Source organism: Aethalodelphis obliquidens, unplaced genomic scaffold (genome assembly GCF_003676395.1).
Source record: "Aethalodelphis obliquidens isolate GAN/ISIS:26980383/991018 unplaced genomic scaffold, ASM367639v1 scaffold18, whole genome shotgun sequence".
NCBI lineage: Eukaryota > Metazoa > Chordata > Mammalia > Artiodactyla > Delphinidae > Aethalodelphis > Aethalodelphis obliquidens.
This window is the reverse complement of record NW_020837962.1, coordinates 1,480,478-1,497,680: the sequence shown is the minus strand read 5'-3', so window position 1 is coordinate 1,497,680 and position 17,203 is coordinate 1,480,478. Positions and strand designations below refer to the sequence as shown.

At 38.6% G+C, this 17,203-nt stretch overlaps 1 protein-coding gene across 4 annotated transcripts in view; it reads right to left on the bottom strand.

Annotated features, from left to right (window-relative positions):
* The window catches only part of PARN (poly(A)-specific ribonuclease), a 167,941-nt gene that overhangs the window by 41,155 nt on the left and 109,583 nt on the right, over window positions 1-17,203 (bottom strand). For 3 of the 4 annotated variants that reach the window (XM_027117333.1, XM_027117331.1, XM_027117332.1), the window contains one exon: window positions 11,890-12,079. In XM_027117333.1, coding sequence (XP_026973134.1) covers window positions 11,890-12,079 — 190 coding nt within the window. Of the gene's footprint in view, window positions 1-6,515; window positions 6,720-11,889; window positions 12,080-17,203 lie in introns of those variants that run through there. The other variant, XM_027117334.1, reaches the window with a different exon arrangement.

The window sequence follows — 17,203 nt, the reverse complement described above, 5'->3', positions numbered from 1 at the left end:
CATGAATTTTGCTACAGGGTTGATTACTTAAACTAGGATTAAACACCCAGGTTTAGCTAGTTAGTATGTTTTATTAAGGAGACTGAAGAACAGTAAAACCATTTGCAGTGTAAGGAATCACATTTTAAGAGAAGGAGGCTACGAGTAACTTCCAAGATACACAGCTAAGTGAGAAAAGGAAGGTGGGGAAAAGTACATGCGGTCCATTACCATCTAACAAAAGGTGGGGGTATACACACACACACACACACACACACACACACACACACACACACACACACACAGTTGTTTATATATTTGTAATAATGGAAGGATATACTGACAACAAAACTGGTCACCATAAGGCTGGGGCAAGAGTGGCGGGTGCGAGTTGGAGGAGGCAGGGAGAGAGGTTTGGTAGATTTGACTGTGGAACCACATAAATGTTTTACATAATTATAAGGCAAAGTTAAATTTTTAAAAAGAGAATCATTAGAAGTAAAAATAAAACAAACCTAAGTGTTTACTGAGTTGGCAGCTTAACCACACAAAAAGGAATTATTTCAAGTGGCTTTAAAATAAGGTAATTTGACTGTTCATCACTATGCTGCTCTAAGGACAAAAATGACAGCAAAAATATAAAATTCTTTTCAATAATTATATTATTAGTAACAATACTGAGAGTTATTTTGAAACTATTATATATGGCAGGATAAAACTACTATACATGGTAGTAAAGTTACAAATAAATAATTTACTATCATTAGGAACCAAAATTTTCAGCCTAAGAAAAAAGAGAAACAAAATTAAAAGAAGTTAAATAAGTCCTGGGGTCTACTGGAATTGGAAATATCAGTATAAATTTACCTGAAAAAAAAAAAAAGGAAGGGAGGGAAGAAGGGAGGGATGGAGGGAAGACTTTCACGCTAGCTCTTTTCATTCAAAAAGGCTGTAAACAATGACAAATCCAATATCAATAAACACCCTTTGAACCCAGATTATGGTTTCTAAATACAATTTCCCATCAAAAGGAATAGGGCCCTTGGAGAAATGGCTGATTCCAAATATAAGGTAGGAAATGTACAGAAAGAGCCTGGAATATCTTCTCAAGAATATCAAAAGTCATGGTGGTCCAATGGTTAACAATCTGCCTTCCAATGCAGTGGATGTGGGTTCGATCCCTGGTCAGGGAATTAAGATCCCACATGCCGTGGGGCAATTACTGGGCAATTACATGCACTGCAACTACTGAGCATGCGAGTCACAACTAGAGAGCCTGCGTGCCGCAACTACAGAGCCCACGCGCTCTGGAGCCCACACACAACTAGAGAGAAGCCCACGTGCTGCAATGAAGATCCCGCATGCTGCAACAAAATCCCTCGCAACGAAGACCCGACACAGCCATAAATAAATAAGTAAGTAAGTAAGTAGGTAAATATTAAAAAAAAAAGAACATCAGAAGTCAAAGAAGCTATTAAAGACTATTGGGCTATTAGAAGACTCAAGAGACAACTGGAAATGGTTCTCACCAGTCAGAAACAAGATAATTAGAGCATCAAAAAGAATGGCAACTGTAATGTACTAAAATATATAAAATATATATATTTTAAAAACCCATGATTCAAACAAACAAAAGAAACCTCATTGCTCACCTTCGGAAGGTGCTAGGAAACCAGCAAATTCTTCTGAAAACTGGTTTTAAAAAGGTGTTTTGGGGGGTGAGAATAAAGAGTTAGTTCTGCTTTTTCTATATGAACTATATCTGCAGGTAACCAAATAGATGATGAGAAGAAATGTTTTATTTTAAATAAGAGCACCTGGAATAATAAATAAAGAAGTAACAAACTATAATATTACTGTTTTGCAACCCTTCATGAAATAATGAATCTAGCCATTGATCATTAATGGCTACTAAAACCATCAGGTGAAAAACTGCTGGGGGAACTTCATATTAGATGAACCAGGCCAGCAACATCTGAACCCACTTGATCAATCTTATCACAAAAATAGAGAAAAGAAGACTTTTTGTGTCACCCAATGTGATGCAACAGGAAATATACAACATCATCTAGGAAATGGTCTTGCCATTCAGTTCAGCCCTGAAGCTGATCAAGTGTATAGATCTAACTACCAGTTAATTACACAGTAGTAAGGTAACATGGTATACAACCTTATAAGAATGTTCCAGAATATGGGAACTTCTACAGAGCAAACAACTTGGTTTCTTAAATCTCCTGCAAAGGAGTGGGGGGTAGGGGAGAATTCACAGAGAGAAGGAATTCAGAGATTAAGACAGAAATGAGACACATCAACCAAATGTGATACGTGAATTTGTTTAGAAACTAGAGGTCAAACAAAATACTTATTTTAAAAAGTTTGTGAAAAGAAAATCTGAACACCGGATATCTGATATTAAAGAGTTGTTATTAATTTTTGTATGTGGTAGAAGTACTGTAGTTTTGTTTAAAAATGATTGCTTATCTCTTTTATCATGATCTTCAGACTCATGACTGAAATGATTTGCTGTCTATGATTTATTTCAAAATTATCTGAAGGGGAGAGGGAGAGAAGGAGTACTGATTAAGTAGGACTGGTCACACACTGACTGTTGACACTTTGTGATAGCTAGATAGGCCTTCGTTGTGTTGTTTTCTCTACTTCTGTTTATATTTGAAATTTTTCTGTAATGAAAAGTTTTGGTATTCTTTAAAGCAGAAATTCAAAAGGGCCTCTCTTCTGCTTCCTAGGATATCACTTTTAAATGAAAAGACACAAGCTCTTAGATGTTTTCTTAGATGTGTGGTGATTAGAGTTAAGACAATAGTCCCCTATTTGGCATGTACCTAGATGCAATCTGTTTGAGTACTTTCTTCCCTTGAGGATAAAGCTGCATACCAGACCTGGGAAAAGGTATAGGGGGCATGATGGATAGTGGAAAGAACGGGGCTCTGCAGATACCCTGGTTTCAAGCTCCAGTTCTTTGTCGAGAATTGTTTAATCTCCCTGAGTTTAAACTCTGGATTGTTCATCCAGTCAACCAAAATTTTTGGAGCAGCTGCTAGATGCCTGGCCCTGTTTGGAGTTCAGCAGTGATCAAGACAGGACGAGTCCTGTGAAATGGGGATAACCTCACCTCCCTCACAGTGCTGCTATGAGCATCACATGAGATAAAACATGAAAGACCTAGCTCAGAGACTGGCATTCAGGAATTTATTCATTCATTTAGTCACCAAACATCTGAGTACATCCTCTGGGTCAGACTCTAGGTTATGTGCTAGGGACATAAAGACAGAGAAAACATTGCACCTGCCTTGAAGGAAAACAGGAAAGTAAATAAATGATTATAGTGGTGAAAGCAACATATTTTAAGTTCTGAAAGGATAAAATTTTGGATCTAGAATTCTATATTCAAGCAACATTATCAATTATGAAGGTAAAATAGAGACACTGTTACAGAGTTTATTAACCATACACTATATACGCAAAAAAAAAAAAAATCACTCAAGGAAAAGATTACTTCCCTCAAAAAACATCTACACACAAAAGGCTGGGATATTTGGGAGATTCTCCTTTGGGTAGCAAAGCTTTAATGGCATAGGAATACATTTTCTTCTCTGTGTGCCCCATTATGCACCTTTTTCTCTTCAGAATACTGCATTTACACAGTCGTATTATAGATGCTGTATACCCGTTACCATCTCTTGGAATCAGGTTCTCAAGAAAGCACAAATGTACAGATACAAAAAAGTAGTAAAAATAAATAAATTAACAGCACTAACCAAAGAGAGAAGGGAGACAGAGAGAGACAGAATATATATGTGTTAAATTTTTAACCTTTTTTAGAAGTGAACAAGATATATAAGTCAAAGAAGATGAGAAATAGAGGTATAATTTAAAAGTATAGTGATAATAGATAATGAAGAAAATGATAACAGTAGCTGCCCTGGGAAAAAGAACTGGGAGTGTGGAGCCAGGATTTTCCCCCCTTCATTTCATATTCTCCTGTACTATGTGAATTTTTAAAAATTATGTGCATTCATCACTCCAATGGTTTAAAAAGTGTCACAGGAAAACACTTTTTCTTCTAAAATATATGTAACTCACAAGATCTACAGTCAATCTGCCAACATTTACTCTGCCCAAATACAAGAAAGATATTAAGGTAGCTAGACTAGATAATTTTTATAGTCCTTTCCAGAAGCTAAGGGATATGCAAATTGTGGAGATGTCATTTGGTTAATATAAAGACACAGATGTAAAGTCAGTTCCTAAGCTATAGAACCAAGAAGAGAGCAAGAACTAAAAAAAAGGAAATTTCCCCAGGAAAATGCAGCTGAGAACCAGGAACAGGGCAGCAGTCAAAGCTAAATGGAGATTCCTGCAGTAGAACCAGGGGCAAGAAAAAAGAAACAAGGGATGTCAACACTGAGAGGGAGTGAGGGGCCCCCATGGTAAGAGGGGCGGGGCTCAGGCTGTAGGGAAACATTCTGAGATGGGGGGTGGGGCGGCAGGGGTGGGGTCTGAAGGTGAGAGGCCACCAGTCGGAGCCACAGAAGCACGAAAGCAATGAATATGCAAACAGAGGACCAAGACATAGAGGACAAAAAGGGCTGAGTACAAGTTTCTTCTGCTACAGACTGAGTGGTATCTAACCATCTAGAAATCATGGGGAGAAAGAGCTTCAAAGAAATTCTAGTATACAGATGGTAGATGGGAGTTTGAAAGACAGTACCCAGTGAACGGGTCAATGATCTTTTCTCTATTTGGTGTGTTGTCCTTATTATTTCAGTGTAGTAAAGGGCTTTCATAGGTTCACCCAATCTTATTTTGATTATATACCTCTTAAACAAAAGTTCTCCTGCTACAGGGATTTTCAAAACTCTAACTCAAAGGGCCTCAAGAGTTTGTATCAGTTTCCTCTTCATGCCCTACACTGTGTACAGTGTAAAAACACTTGGAATTTAAGAGCTAGAAGGAACTTTAACATTCTTTCTGACAAAATGCCTCACTTAAGATGAGAAAACAGAGACAAATCCTGGGCTCTTGCTGGTATTCAGTGAAGGGAAGAGTGAATGAGGTCTTTCCCAAGGTATCCTTGGGAAAGAACCCAAGCTAGAAACCTTGTTTGTCCAGCTGCCTAGAAGTCAGTTCCCTTTCCACTCTGTGGCCTTGGTTGTCTCTAAGGCATTTTTCAGTCGGAGGAGAGAAAACACTTGCTCCACAGGCCCATTTATGAATAAATGTGTAAGCAGTGGGTCCTGGAACACAGTCTGCTTCATCAGAATTCTTCTTTGTCTCTAAAGGGCTCCCCACCCCGGCCTCTATTTCCTAATGTAATATGCACATTCAATTACTAACTGCTAACTTTAGATGAAAATTATATGAAATCTGAAAACCATAGGTTTGATATATGCTTTAGCATTTCCTACATAAGCAGGAATTCCCAGGAGCTACTACATTTTCAAGGAAGGCTGAAATTTAGTTTCACAGAAAGGGAAGGCTAGAAGGAAGAGACTGACCAAAGGGTTTTTCCCAACAGCTGAAATAAGCCAAAGGGCACATAACCCCTAGACATGATTGAACAAATCTCTGTAAGGGCAAAGTGGCTTTGGAAAACCATTTTCTTTAATTATAGAACATCGTTAATAAAATGAGAATGGTAATAGCATCTGTTTTTCAGGACTGTTTCAAACATCAGTGTTTATTTATGGGGACTAAATATCTATTAGTGATATCTTAAATGTTTTCGCTTCCACTGTAAAGGAGGATTCTTCAAACACCATGCCAACCTGTACTTATTCAGAGCTCTTGCCACCAAACCAAATCTCCTTTTTCCCTTCTCAAGCAAATTTATGTCCAGTCCAGTTTCCCAAAGCCCCATCTTTTGTCCAGTAATCAACTATAAACTCCTTGAATACTCTGAATCTATTATAGGAAAGAAAAGAAGCCTGCTGCCACAATACCAATGCAAACAGCAGAAGAAATGGACATCCACCTCTATGGGCAACACTAACAGCCAACCCTAGAAGCTCGGCTGTTGTGACGTATCTTCCAAGGTCTCAGATCAATTCTCTAGAGCCAAAGAAGTGAGTCAAAGAGCCAACCATAAGGGCCCTGCACAATCTTAACTGGATCCTTTTAATTATGCCTGAATTTTTATGTTTATACTTATGTCATCTCCCCCATAGTTTAGTCCCTTATTTTCTTAAGAGTATTAACTTTTAAAGAAAGAGAGAGAGAGAAAAGGAACAAAAGCAACAACGTATCAAGCTTACAAAATGTAGAAGCAAAATATGAGCCAGAAGATCACAAAGGATGGGAGGGGGTTGATGGAAATATACTCTTGTAAGAATCTTACATTGTTCATGAGGCAATGTAATTTTCACTTGAAGATAAACTGGGATACATTAAAGAGGCGTATTATAATCTCTAGAGCAGTGCTTGGCCAACAGAAATATTTTGTGAGCCAGATACGCAATTTTAAATTTTCTAGGAGCCACCATTAAAACATAAATAAAAAGAAACAAATGAAAATAATTTTAATAATATGTTTATTTCACCCAATATATCAAAAATATTATCATTTCTACATGTAATCAATTCTTCAAAATCAGGTGTGTGTTTTAAATTTACAACATATCTCAGTTTGGACTAGCCACATCTGAAGTACCTGTTAGGCACATGTGGTCAGTGGCTACCACTGGGCAGGGTAGCTCTAGAGCAGGGATCAGCAAACTTTTCTGTAAAGGAACAGATAGTGAACATTTTGAGTTTTGTGGGCCACACAGTCTCTGTCACAACTACCCAAATCTGCCACCGTAATGCAAAGCAGTCAGAGGCAGTATGTAAATTAATAGGCACTGCTGTGTTCCAATAAAACTTTATAGGGCTTCCCTGGTGGCACAGTGGTTGAGAGTCCGCCTGCCGATGCAGGGGACACGGGTCTGTGCCCCGGTCCGGGAGGATCCCACATGCCGCGGAGCGGCTGGGCCCGTGAGCCATGGCCGCTGAGCCTGTGCGTCCGGAGCCTGTGCTCCGCAACGGGAGAGGCCACAACAGTGAGAGGCCCGCGTACCGCAAAAACAAACAAACAAAAAAAAACATGTGGGCCTGATTTGGCCTATGGACTACAGTTTGCCAACCATTACTCTGGAGCAATGACAAAAAATAACACAAAAACGTATAAGCAAAAAGTTGACAGGGAAGATAAAATGGGAGGCTATAATATCAGTAAGTACTAAATAACACACAATTCATCCAAAAAGCGACAGAAAACAGAAGGACACAGAACGAGCAGGACAAGTAGGAAACAAGTACCAAGATGGAAGACAGGCTCACCTGTATCATTAATTAGATTAAGTATAAAAAGCGGGGATTGTCAGAGTGAATAAAAAAGCAATACTCAACCATAAGCTGTTTATAAGAAACCTACTTTAATTATAAAGACAAATAAGTTGCCAGTAAAAGGCAAACACCTACAAGAAACAAGAGTGGCTATGTTAATATAGGACACAATAAACATCAAAAAAAGGTTATTTCTAGAACTGAAGAGAAATGTTCCACAACGATAAAAGGGGCAATTCATTAAGAAGACATACCAATCCAAAATGGGCATATACCTATCAAAACAGTTTCATGAAGCAAAAATTGATATAATTAATGGAGAATTAAATCCACAACCATAGTTGGAGATTTCAATACCACTCTCAGTAGCTAAAAGAAAAAGTAGACAACCACCCCCCCAAAAAAACCCCAATCAGTAAAGATATAGAAGAGCTGAGCAAAACCATGAACCAACATAACTTAAAATGATATTAATGGAATATCACACTCACTCAAGTCCACATAGAACATGCACCAAGACAGACCACATGTCAGTCCATAAATAAGTCTCAATAATTATCAAAGAAGTTCTAAATAACTCATGTGTTAAAGAAGAAAGCACAAGAGAAATTAGAAAATATTTTGTAATAGATGACAGTGAAAAGACAACACATCAAAATATGTGGAAGGCAGTTAAGCAGAAACTAAAGGAAAATTCACTAGAAAAGAAGAAACATAAAATCGAGGAGTTAAGTTCCCACCTTACAATGGGAGAATAACATTTAAATCCAAAACTATTAAATTCAAATAAGCAGAAGAAATAATAAGAAGAGTATAAATAAATGAAAAAGCAAGACACAAATATAATAGAGAAAAACCAATAAAGTTAAAAGTTGGTTCTTAGAAAGAATTAATTGATAAACATCTAGCAAGGAAAAGAGAGAGAAAACACAAATTACTAGTATTAGGAATTTTTAAAGGGACATAAATATAGATCCTACAGATACTGAAATTATAAGGGAGTATTTTGAGCTAATAATTTTATGCTAACAAATTTGACAACTTAAATAAAATGGAATATTCCTTGGAAAACTAAATTCCTAAGTGATACAAGAAGAAATAGAAAAGCTAAATAGTCCCATATCTATTAAAGAAATTGAGTTCATAATCAAAAACGTTTCCATAAAAAACTCTTATGCCCAGATGTCTTCACTAGTAAACCCAACCAATAATTTAGGGAAAAAAAAAAAGTCCTATACACACTGTCACAAAATAATAGAAGAGGAACTTCTTAACTATACTAGTTCTATGAGGTCAGAATAATCCTGAACCAAAACTTGACAAAGATGTAAAAAAAGAGAAAATTACAATCTAATATTCCTCATCCTCATGAACAAAGATAAAAAAATATTTAACAGTATATTCAAATCCAACATGTAAAAAGGATAATACATCATGACCCAGTGGAATTTCTCCCAGGAATACAAATCCAATTAAGCATTCAAAACCCAATCAGTGTCATGCAAAATACTTACAAAGGGCAAAAACCATATGACAATTTTAAAAGATACAGAAAAAGCATCTGAAAATATCCAACATCTATTCATGATACAAAGGCTTAGCAAACTGGAAATGGAGGAGAACTTTCTCATCCTGAAAAAAGACTTGTATGGACAACCTAAGAATTATAGTTCAAGGGGAAACACTGAACTAACTTCCCCGCTCTAATACTGGAAGCAAGGCAAGGATATCTACTCTTCCCACTTTAACAATATACCAAAGGTGCTAGTTGGTACAATAAAGCAAGAAAAAGAAATAAAAGACATAAAGATTGGAAAAGAAATAAAACTGTGTAAATTAAAAACTCTGCAGAATATTAAGAAAAAACCCAACTTATCAGAATAAGTGAATTTTAAAACGTTGCAGGATACAAGGTCAATATACAACAATTAATTATATGTCTATAGAGAAGCTGCAAACAATTTGAAAATGAAACTTAAGAAACAATTCCATTTCTGATAGCATAAATAAGGTAAGTATTTAGGGAAAAATTAACATAAGACATGTAAGACTTCTACAGTAAAAACTATAAAACAGGTCTAGTGAAGAAAGACAAGATCGTTCTAAAATTTATGTGGAATACAAAGGATCTAGAATAGTCAAAACAATATGAAAAAGAACTATGTTGGAGGGTTTATGCTACCTGAGTTTAAGACTTACTATAAAGTCAGAAAAAAGCAAGTGTGGTATTGGCATAAGAATAGTATAAAAATGAGTGGAACAGATCCAGAAATAGATCTAAACATACATGGTCAATTTATTTTTGACAGAAGTGTCAAGTTAATTTAACAAGGAAAGAAAAGTCTTTTTAACAAATGTTGCCAGAACAACTAGATATCCATATGGAAAAAACTAAACCCTGACTCCTATCTCATACAAAATTAATTTGAAATGGGTCAGACTTAAATGTAAAAGCTAAAACTATAAACCTTCTAGAAGAAAGGTTTCTAGAAAATAATTGTAACCTTAGGTAGGCAAAGTTTTGGAATGGGAAAAAACCCGCTAACCATTAACAAAAAAAAATTAATAGGACTTCATCAACATTAAAAATATCTGCTCATCAAAATACATCACTAATAAAATGAACATACTACCCCAGACTCAAAAAATGTATTTGTAGCACAAAGGATGTGTATCCAGAATATATAAAAGAACACCTACAAATCTACAGTAAAAAGACAAACAGCCTAATTAGAAAATGGGCAAGCAACTTAAATACCCACCTCAAGCAGAAGATATTTGAATGGTCAAGAAGCACACAAAAAGGTGGTCAACAAGAGAAATGCAAATTAAAATCACAATGCAATACCATCTTATCTCTTCTAGAATGGCTAAAAAAGACTGACAGCACTAAGTGTTGTCAAGGATGTGGAGCAACTGGAACTTTCATATAATACTGGGGGAATATAAAATGGTACATCCACTTTGGAGAACTGTTCGGTTGTTCTTATAAAGTTTAACATACATCTATCCTAAGAACCAACAATTCTAATCTTAGATATTTACTCAACAGAAATGAAAACATATGCCCAGAAAAATTTTTTTATAGAAATGTTCATAGCAGCCTGATTTATAATAGTCCCACCTGGAAACAACCCAAATGTCCACCAACAGGAGACCAGGTTAAGGCTGTATATTCATACAATGAAGTAATACTGAATAATAAAAATTAATGTACTCAGGCTTCCCTGGTGGTGCAGTGGTTAAGAATCCGCCTGCCAATGCAGGGGACATGGGTTCGAACCCTGGTCCAGGAAGATCCCACATGCCGGGGAGCAACTACTGAACCTACACTCTAGAGCCCGAGCGCCGCAACTACTGAAGCCCACGTGCCTAGAGTCCATGCTCCACAACAAGAGAAGCCACTGCAATGAGAAGCCCGCGCACCGCAACGAAGAGTAGCCCCCGCTCACCGCAACTAGAGAAAGCCCATGCACAGCAAGGAAGACCCAACGCAGCCAAAAATAAATAAATATATTAAAAAAATTTAACGTACTCCTGATACACACAACATTAAGGATGAATTATGAATTTCAAAAACAGGTTAAGTGAAAGAAGCCAAACATAATACCAAATGATTCCATTTTTTATAAATTCCAAGAATAATCAAAATTAATCCACAGTGATAGAAATTTGAAATAGTTGCTTAGGACACTGGGGGCTTGGAGTTGCTTGAAAAGGGGCACAACAAAATTTTGAGGCGGGGAGATAGAAATGTCCTACATCTTGCTTTCAGTGGTGGTCACCTGTGTATATGTAACTTAAAACTCCTTGAACTAAACATTTTAGATCTGTATATTTTATTATGTTATAATATGAGGTATGTTAATTATACCTCAATTTTAAAAATCTCTAAAAAACCATTTAAAAAGTAGGGAGGGCAATCCAGAATATTAACAGTGGTTACTTCTGGGTGGTGGGATTACGGCTAATTTTTTCTTTGTTAATTCACACTTTTCTCTTCTTTACAATTTTCTATAAGGAACTCCCCCCCCCCACAATTTCTATCCCTATGTTTTATAGTTTCACAAAGATTCTAAAATATCACTAGCATTTATCTTCTGAAAGTAGGAATACAGGTAAGTAAAGGAAGTGTGTATCAAGTTCTCTTTCTACAGCAGGCATGTGGTGCAGTGTCTACGTGGGCTATGAAAGGGGTTCAGAAGCTCAGCCAGAAGCAACGTGGCAGCCTGGGAAGAGGAAGAGATCAGACAGAAGAGTTTACCTCTGACCCTGGCTTTCTTACTAAATGGTGGGCAAGTCAGAGAGCCCCTGTTTCTTCACCCCTAAAATGGGAATAAGATGTATCCCCTTGTCTGCCTCATCAGGGTTTTGTGAATGTTAACTGAAATGGTCTATATAGCACAGAAGGAATTAATGGAGTAGTAACTTCTGTTACTATGTGAAAAGTTAGAAAAAAGTCTTTCTCACAAGTCAGATTTACTACTTACAGTCCTATAAGAAGCAGCGAGAAGAGCTTTGCTAGAACGACGCTGCCCTTTCAAATCGACAGCCAAGAACTCTTACCTATTGGCGTGGTAACAGTGATTCTGCAAAGCATAGGAGATGCACTGCGTGTTTAACCGCTTTCTCTCAACCTCCTTCCAACTATCTTCTGTCCACTTTCTCTTGATCTGCTTCTCCTCATGCTTTGTCCCCACATATTCAGCATAGGTCTGGATCCGATAGCTCTCTGCATATCTGCTGGTATTGACAGCTACAAGGAAAAGAAAAAATCCTTATCAAAGAGTCTCGCCTAGCCCCAGGGATGTCACTTCAGAAAGGTGGACTGAGGTAGTCAAAGGAGCCCTGGGGTGAGGTTTGCACTCCCAACCCCGCTCTGCCATTTAGAAGCCAGGTGGCCATAGGCTCTCCACATCTGAGTTTTCTCACCTGGAGAAGAGACGGTCACTGCTCCTCAATCTCCCTTACAGTGTGAAAATGCTCTGTAAACTATTCAATAACCAGAATGATGTAAGCAAAACGTTAATTTTCAGAATATTTGCAGGTAGCATTACGGCCTGAAAATTACTCCTTTTCAGAGTAAGAAAATGAAAAACAAAACAAAACCACTAAGGGAAAACTGTAAACCCTCACTTATTTTGTTAAAAATAAAGATGACAAGAAAAGCAATATTGACAGCAGTGCTGATCACTGTGTCAAATAGCAAAGGTCTACCATATGTCTGTGTCCGGTGCTTTGCGTACATGATGTCTAATCTTCACAATGCACTTGCAAGGGAGAATTGTCTTTATTGAATATGAGAAAGCAGGTGCACAGAGGTCGGGGGGATTGCTGCAGGCCGCACCGTGGGCCAGCGGCAGTGCTGGGCGGCAAAACCAGGCTGCTTCGACCCTAAGGCCAGGGCCCTGCCTGCCGTTCCGCACTTCACTTTGGACTCTGCAGATTCAAGATATTCCCACAGTACTTGAGACCTGCCTCTTCTCCTTCTGCTTTGAAAGCCTGCTAATTCTCTGTAATGTGCCTCTGGCAGAAGTCCCTGAAAACTAGAGCTTGTTCCCTCTTTGGTGTTAATGCCTGACTAAGGCCGGGTCCGTCTTGCTGCCTCCTTCTTGGAGGGTGGGGGATGGAACGTGCAGGTGGCCTGGGAGTGAGGACCCACGGAAACCGGGAGGATGGGCCGCCATGTGCTGGCTCCAGCTTCTGCAGTGTGAGCACACACTCCCTGGCCCACTATCACTGCCACTGGTTATTACCCACACTAGCAGCAAGACCGTAAGAGCCGGGCAATGCTGGCAGGGGCTGCCAGACTTGGGACCCGGGCAGCTGCAAAAGCACCATGATGTCTGAAATAGAGTATACCCACTTCTGTATACCCACTTCTAGCAGAGTTCTTGGATCAGAGTAGTTCCCAGTAAATATTATGTAAATGAGGCATGGCAGAATGCAGCAAGAGGTGACGGACACACCAGAACTAGACAAGGGACTCCAGTACTTCAGAGACATTAAACCACAGGGAAAGACAACTGGATGAGAGGCAGATACTACCCACATACCCAGCCCCTGACACTTTCATCTTCACTCCAAGTGGACCAGATCTGCCTAAAACTTCTCAGCACAATAGGAGTTTATAGAATGTCATGCCCTAAATGTTCAGCCATCTAAACAGCAAAGCAAAATAAAACAACAAAAAGAAAAATAAGAAAAAACACCTACTCTTATTATGCACCCCAATGTTCACTGCAGCACTATTTACAATAGCCAGGTCATGGAAGCAACCTAAATGCCCATTGATAGATGAACGGATAAAGAAAATGTGGCACATATATATACAATGGAATATTACTCAGCCATAAAAAGGAACAAAACTGGGTCCTTTGTAGAGACGTGGATGGACCTAGAGACTGTCATACAGAGTGAAGTAAGTCAGAAAGAGAAAAACAAATATCGTATATTAACGCATATATGTGGAACCTAGAAAAATGGTACAGATGAACCAGCGTGCAGGGCAGAAATAGAGACACAGATGTAGAGGACAAACATATGGACACCAAGGGAGGAAAGTGGCGGGGGGGGGGTGGGGGGGGGTGAGATGAATTGGGAGATTGGGATTGACATATATACACTAATATGTATAAAATGGATAACTAATAAGAACCTGCTGTATAAAAAAACAAATAAAATAAAATTCAAAAAAAATTCTTTTTTACTAAGAAGTTTGCTGTACTTTTCAAATATTCACTCTAGAGTTTAACAGGAAAAAAAGAAAAGAAAAGAAAACAACCCTAAGGGTATTAAAGAACTTTCACGTTATCCCAAGGAAGTAGATTGAGTTAGTGAAATATGAGCTCAAAACAGCATATGCTCTGACTCACTACAAGGAGGGAAACAGAAAGTACCCAGCTCTGCAGATACACTATCGACCAAAGTCACTCAGATCAGAGAACCACAGAAACAGGATCCTTTCTTTAAAATCTTATTCCTCAGGACAGTTACTCTTCTTGCTTTCAACGGACTACACTTCTGAATTTCTTGGCTCATTTGTCTAACTGCCCCACAATCTGTATACCCAACAAACATCATCCATCGGTGCCTCTGTCTAGCAGCTGCTCACTGGGTGTCTGTCCCAGGGACGATGCTAGATATTTGGTAAAACAAGACACAATTTCCACCCTCTTGAGCTCACCCTGTCACATGCAAGCTTTATGCAGTTTCCTGTAAGCTTGAGACTACCTACTAAAACAGGTTCATCTATCAATGCGATACATGAGAACCCACAGGTTCTATATGATTATTCTGTCCTGATCGTTGGCAAATGAGCATCTCCTGGATTTTCGTCTTTAAGTTTCATTCCTTACTCAGGCAGGTTGATTTTGAAGTGTGCCCCACAGGGATGACATGTGCAATAATGCCTCTCTCGAGTTTAATTTGGATTACCAAGTAAAAGAGTAGGCTTGAGTCAACATTCCTCCTGAAAGCAGAGGTGATGATAGGGTCATAAAGGAGCCAACATGATCTACTTAACAGCATTTGATTGTTTCCAGTAACGTAGCTCTCAGCCCCATGGACAAATGTTTCAAAAATTCCCTAACCATGGTGGGGAATTTATCTGAGCACATTTGGAATTAGGATCACTTAAAGGGGGAAACAAATAACAATCTACTTTCCACGGCTGGCCTTCACATGGCAATAATTTACCAGCATTCCTTCAAGTCCCAGCAGCTTTGCAGCTCTCGGCCTTTAATCTGGAAGCCAAGCTCTGGCCCAGAGCCACCCTTCTAATGGATGAATCAGCAAAATGAATTGGCTGTCAGCTGTGTCCTCCAGTGATTCCAGCTCGCCTGTCAGAAGCAGCGTGGCTCAGGCAGCTTGGTAACATTAACCTTTTCCAAATTTGTCAGGAAAATGATTCAAGGCCATCTTTTGGCTGTGCCACTTTGTGAAAGCCACTGCAAAACCAAACACGGTGAAGGCCCTTCCTGGTTCCTTGTGGGTGAGTGAGAGCAGCTCCTCTCCCACAGTCTCACCTATCCATGGCTTCACTGTGCCGGGTCCGCTGTCTCGACACTTTGTGCATTTAATCTTCACAACCACCCCATGAGGAAGAGATGTTCTAGTCATCACACAGATAAAGAGACTGAGCATCAGGGGAGCCGAGCAGCTTGCTTATGGTCTCATAGGGTGAGCAACAAGGCTGGTATGAAACCAAGACGTGACTTTTTTCTAAAACATAACACTGTCGCAAGTCTGACATATATTTGTGTATATTTATGTGTCCATTTAGATGGACGATTATCTTATAAAATGCTTCCTTTAGAGGAGTTTTAAAGAACTACTTAAAATGTTGAGATTTTTTTCTAAAAATGTAGACCCTTCCATTACTGTCAAGCAAAAAATCTCTCCAACTAAGTTGAGAGATACATAATGTTCACGGACAAGAACACTTAACATAAGACATAGAGTCCTTCCTAAATTTATCTCTAAATTTAATGCAGTTTCAGTTTAAAAAATTCCAACGTTTTAATAAAACAATGAAAAAATTTTAAATGAGATTAAAAAAGAAAAATCTCAACAGAACACAGAGCAGTGGTAGCCAGGGACTGGGGGAAGAGGTCAACCGCCAAAGAGATGAGGGAATTCTGGGAGTGATGGACCTGTCCTGTATCTTGATTGTGGTGGAGGTTACATGATGATGTGCATTTGTTAAGATGAAGACCTGGGCAACAGAACAGTGTATAACTTCACTGTATATAAATTACACCTCAATTATTCTGTGGAATTTGAAAGGTTGATTCCAAATTTTAAAGGGAAGACAAATGGCCAATGACAGCCCAAACATTTCTGAAGAAGAATAAGGAAGGGAGACTTGCCTCGATAGCTAAAAAAGCTTACTGTAAACCTGTAGTACTTAAGACAGTGTAGTAATGGGACAGAGATAAACAAACTGACCAGTGGTACAGAAGAACCTAGAAACAGACCTATGCATCTGTGAAACTTTGATTTTTGACAGAGGCAGCATGACACTGTGCAAAAGGAAAAGTTGGAAAAATTGTTTATCCACAGGAAGAAAAAAAGAAATTGGATTCTTACTCACACCAGGCCAAAAAATCAACTCCAGATGGATGAAGCACTTAAATGTCAAAAGCAAACTTTGAAAACTTGAAAAGAAAATAGAAGTGAATATCTTCCGGAGCTTGAAGTAGGAAAGAATTTATGAAGATACAAAAAACGTTAAGCATTAAAAAAAAAAGATCAATAAGTTTGGCTACATTAATACGAAAACTCTTGGCCACCCGAAGACACTTTAAAGAGAGGGAAGACAATCTACACACTGGGAGAAGATATTTGTGACACATACAACTGATGGAGGATTAGTACCAGAATACATAAAAATGCCTACAAATCAGTAAGAGAACACCTAACAGAAAAATGGGGAAAAGACACGAAAAGCATTCATAGTCGTTTCACAGAAAAGGGAGCATATAACGCCAATAATTATATAAAGAGTTGCTCAACCTCAGGCAAAGGCAAATCAGGAGCACAGTAAGGTATCATTTTGTAGATCTGTAGAGGGAAAGGGAGAGGGAGGGCGAAGGGGGGTGCGGGGAGGTGAGGGGAAGGAGAGAGCGGGGGAGAGAGAGAGGGAGAGAGAGAGAACCAAAAAAGCAAGAAAATGATCAGCATGACTTTCAGAAGAGTGACTGCCACCCACAGGGGATCAGGGGGATGGGATGGGGAGGAACAACAGGTAAATGTAACTTATTAACAATATTTTAGCTCTTTGGTTGAGTGGTGGTTTCACAGACGTTCATTACATTTTAAACAAATTGTTTAGTTTTGCTGTTGTTTTACACTGTCCAACTCCTAAGGGCCATTTCTG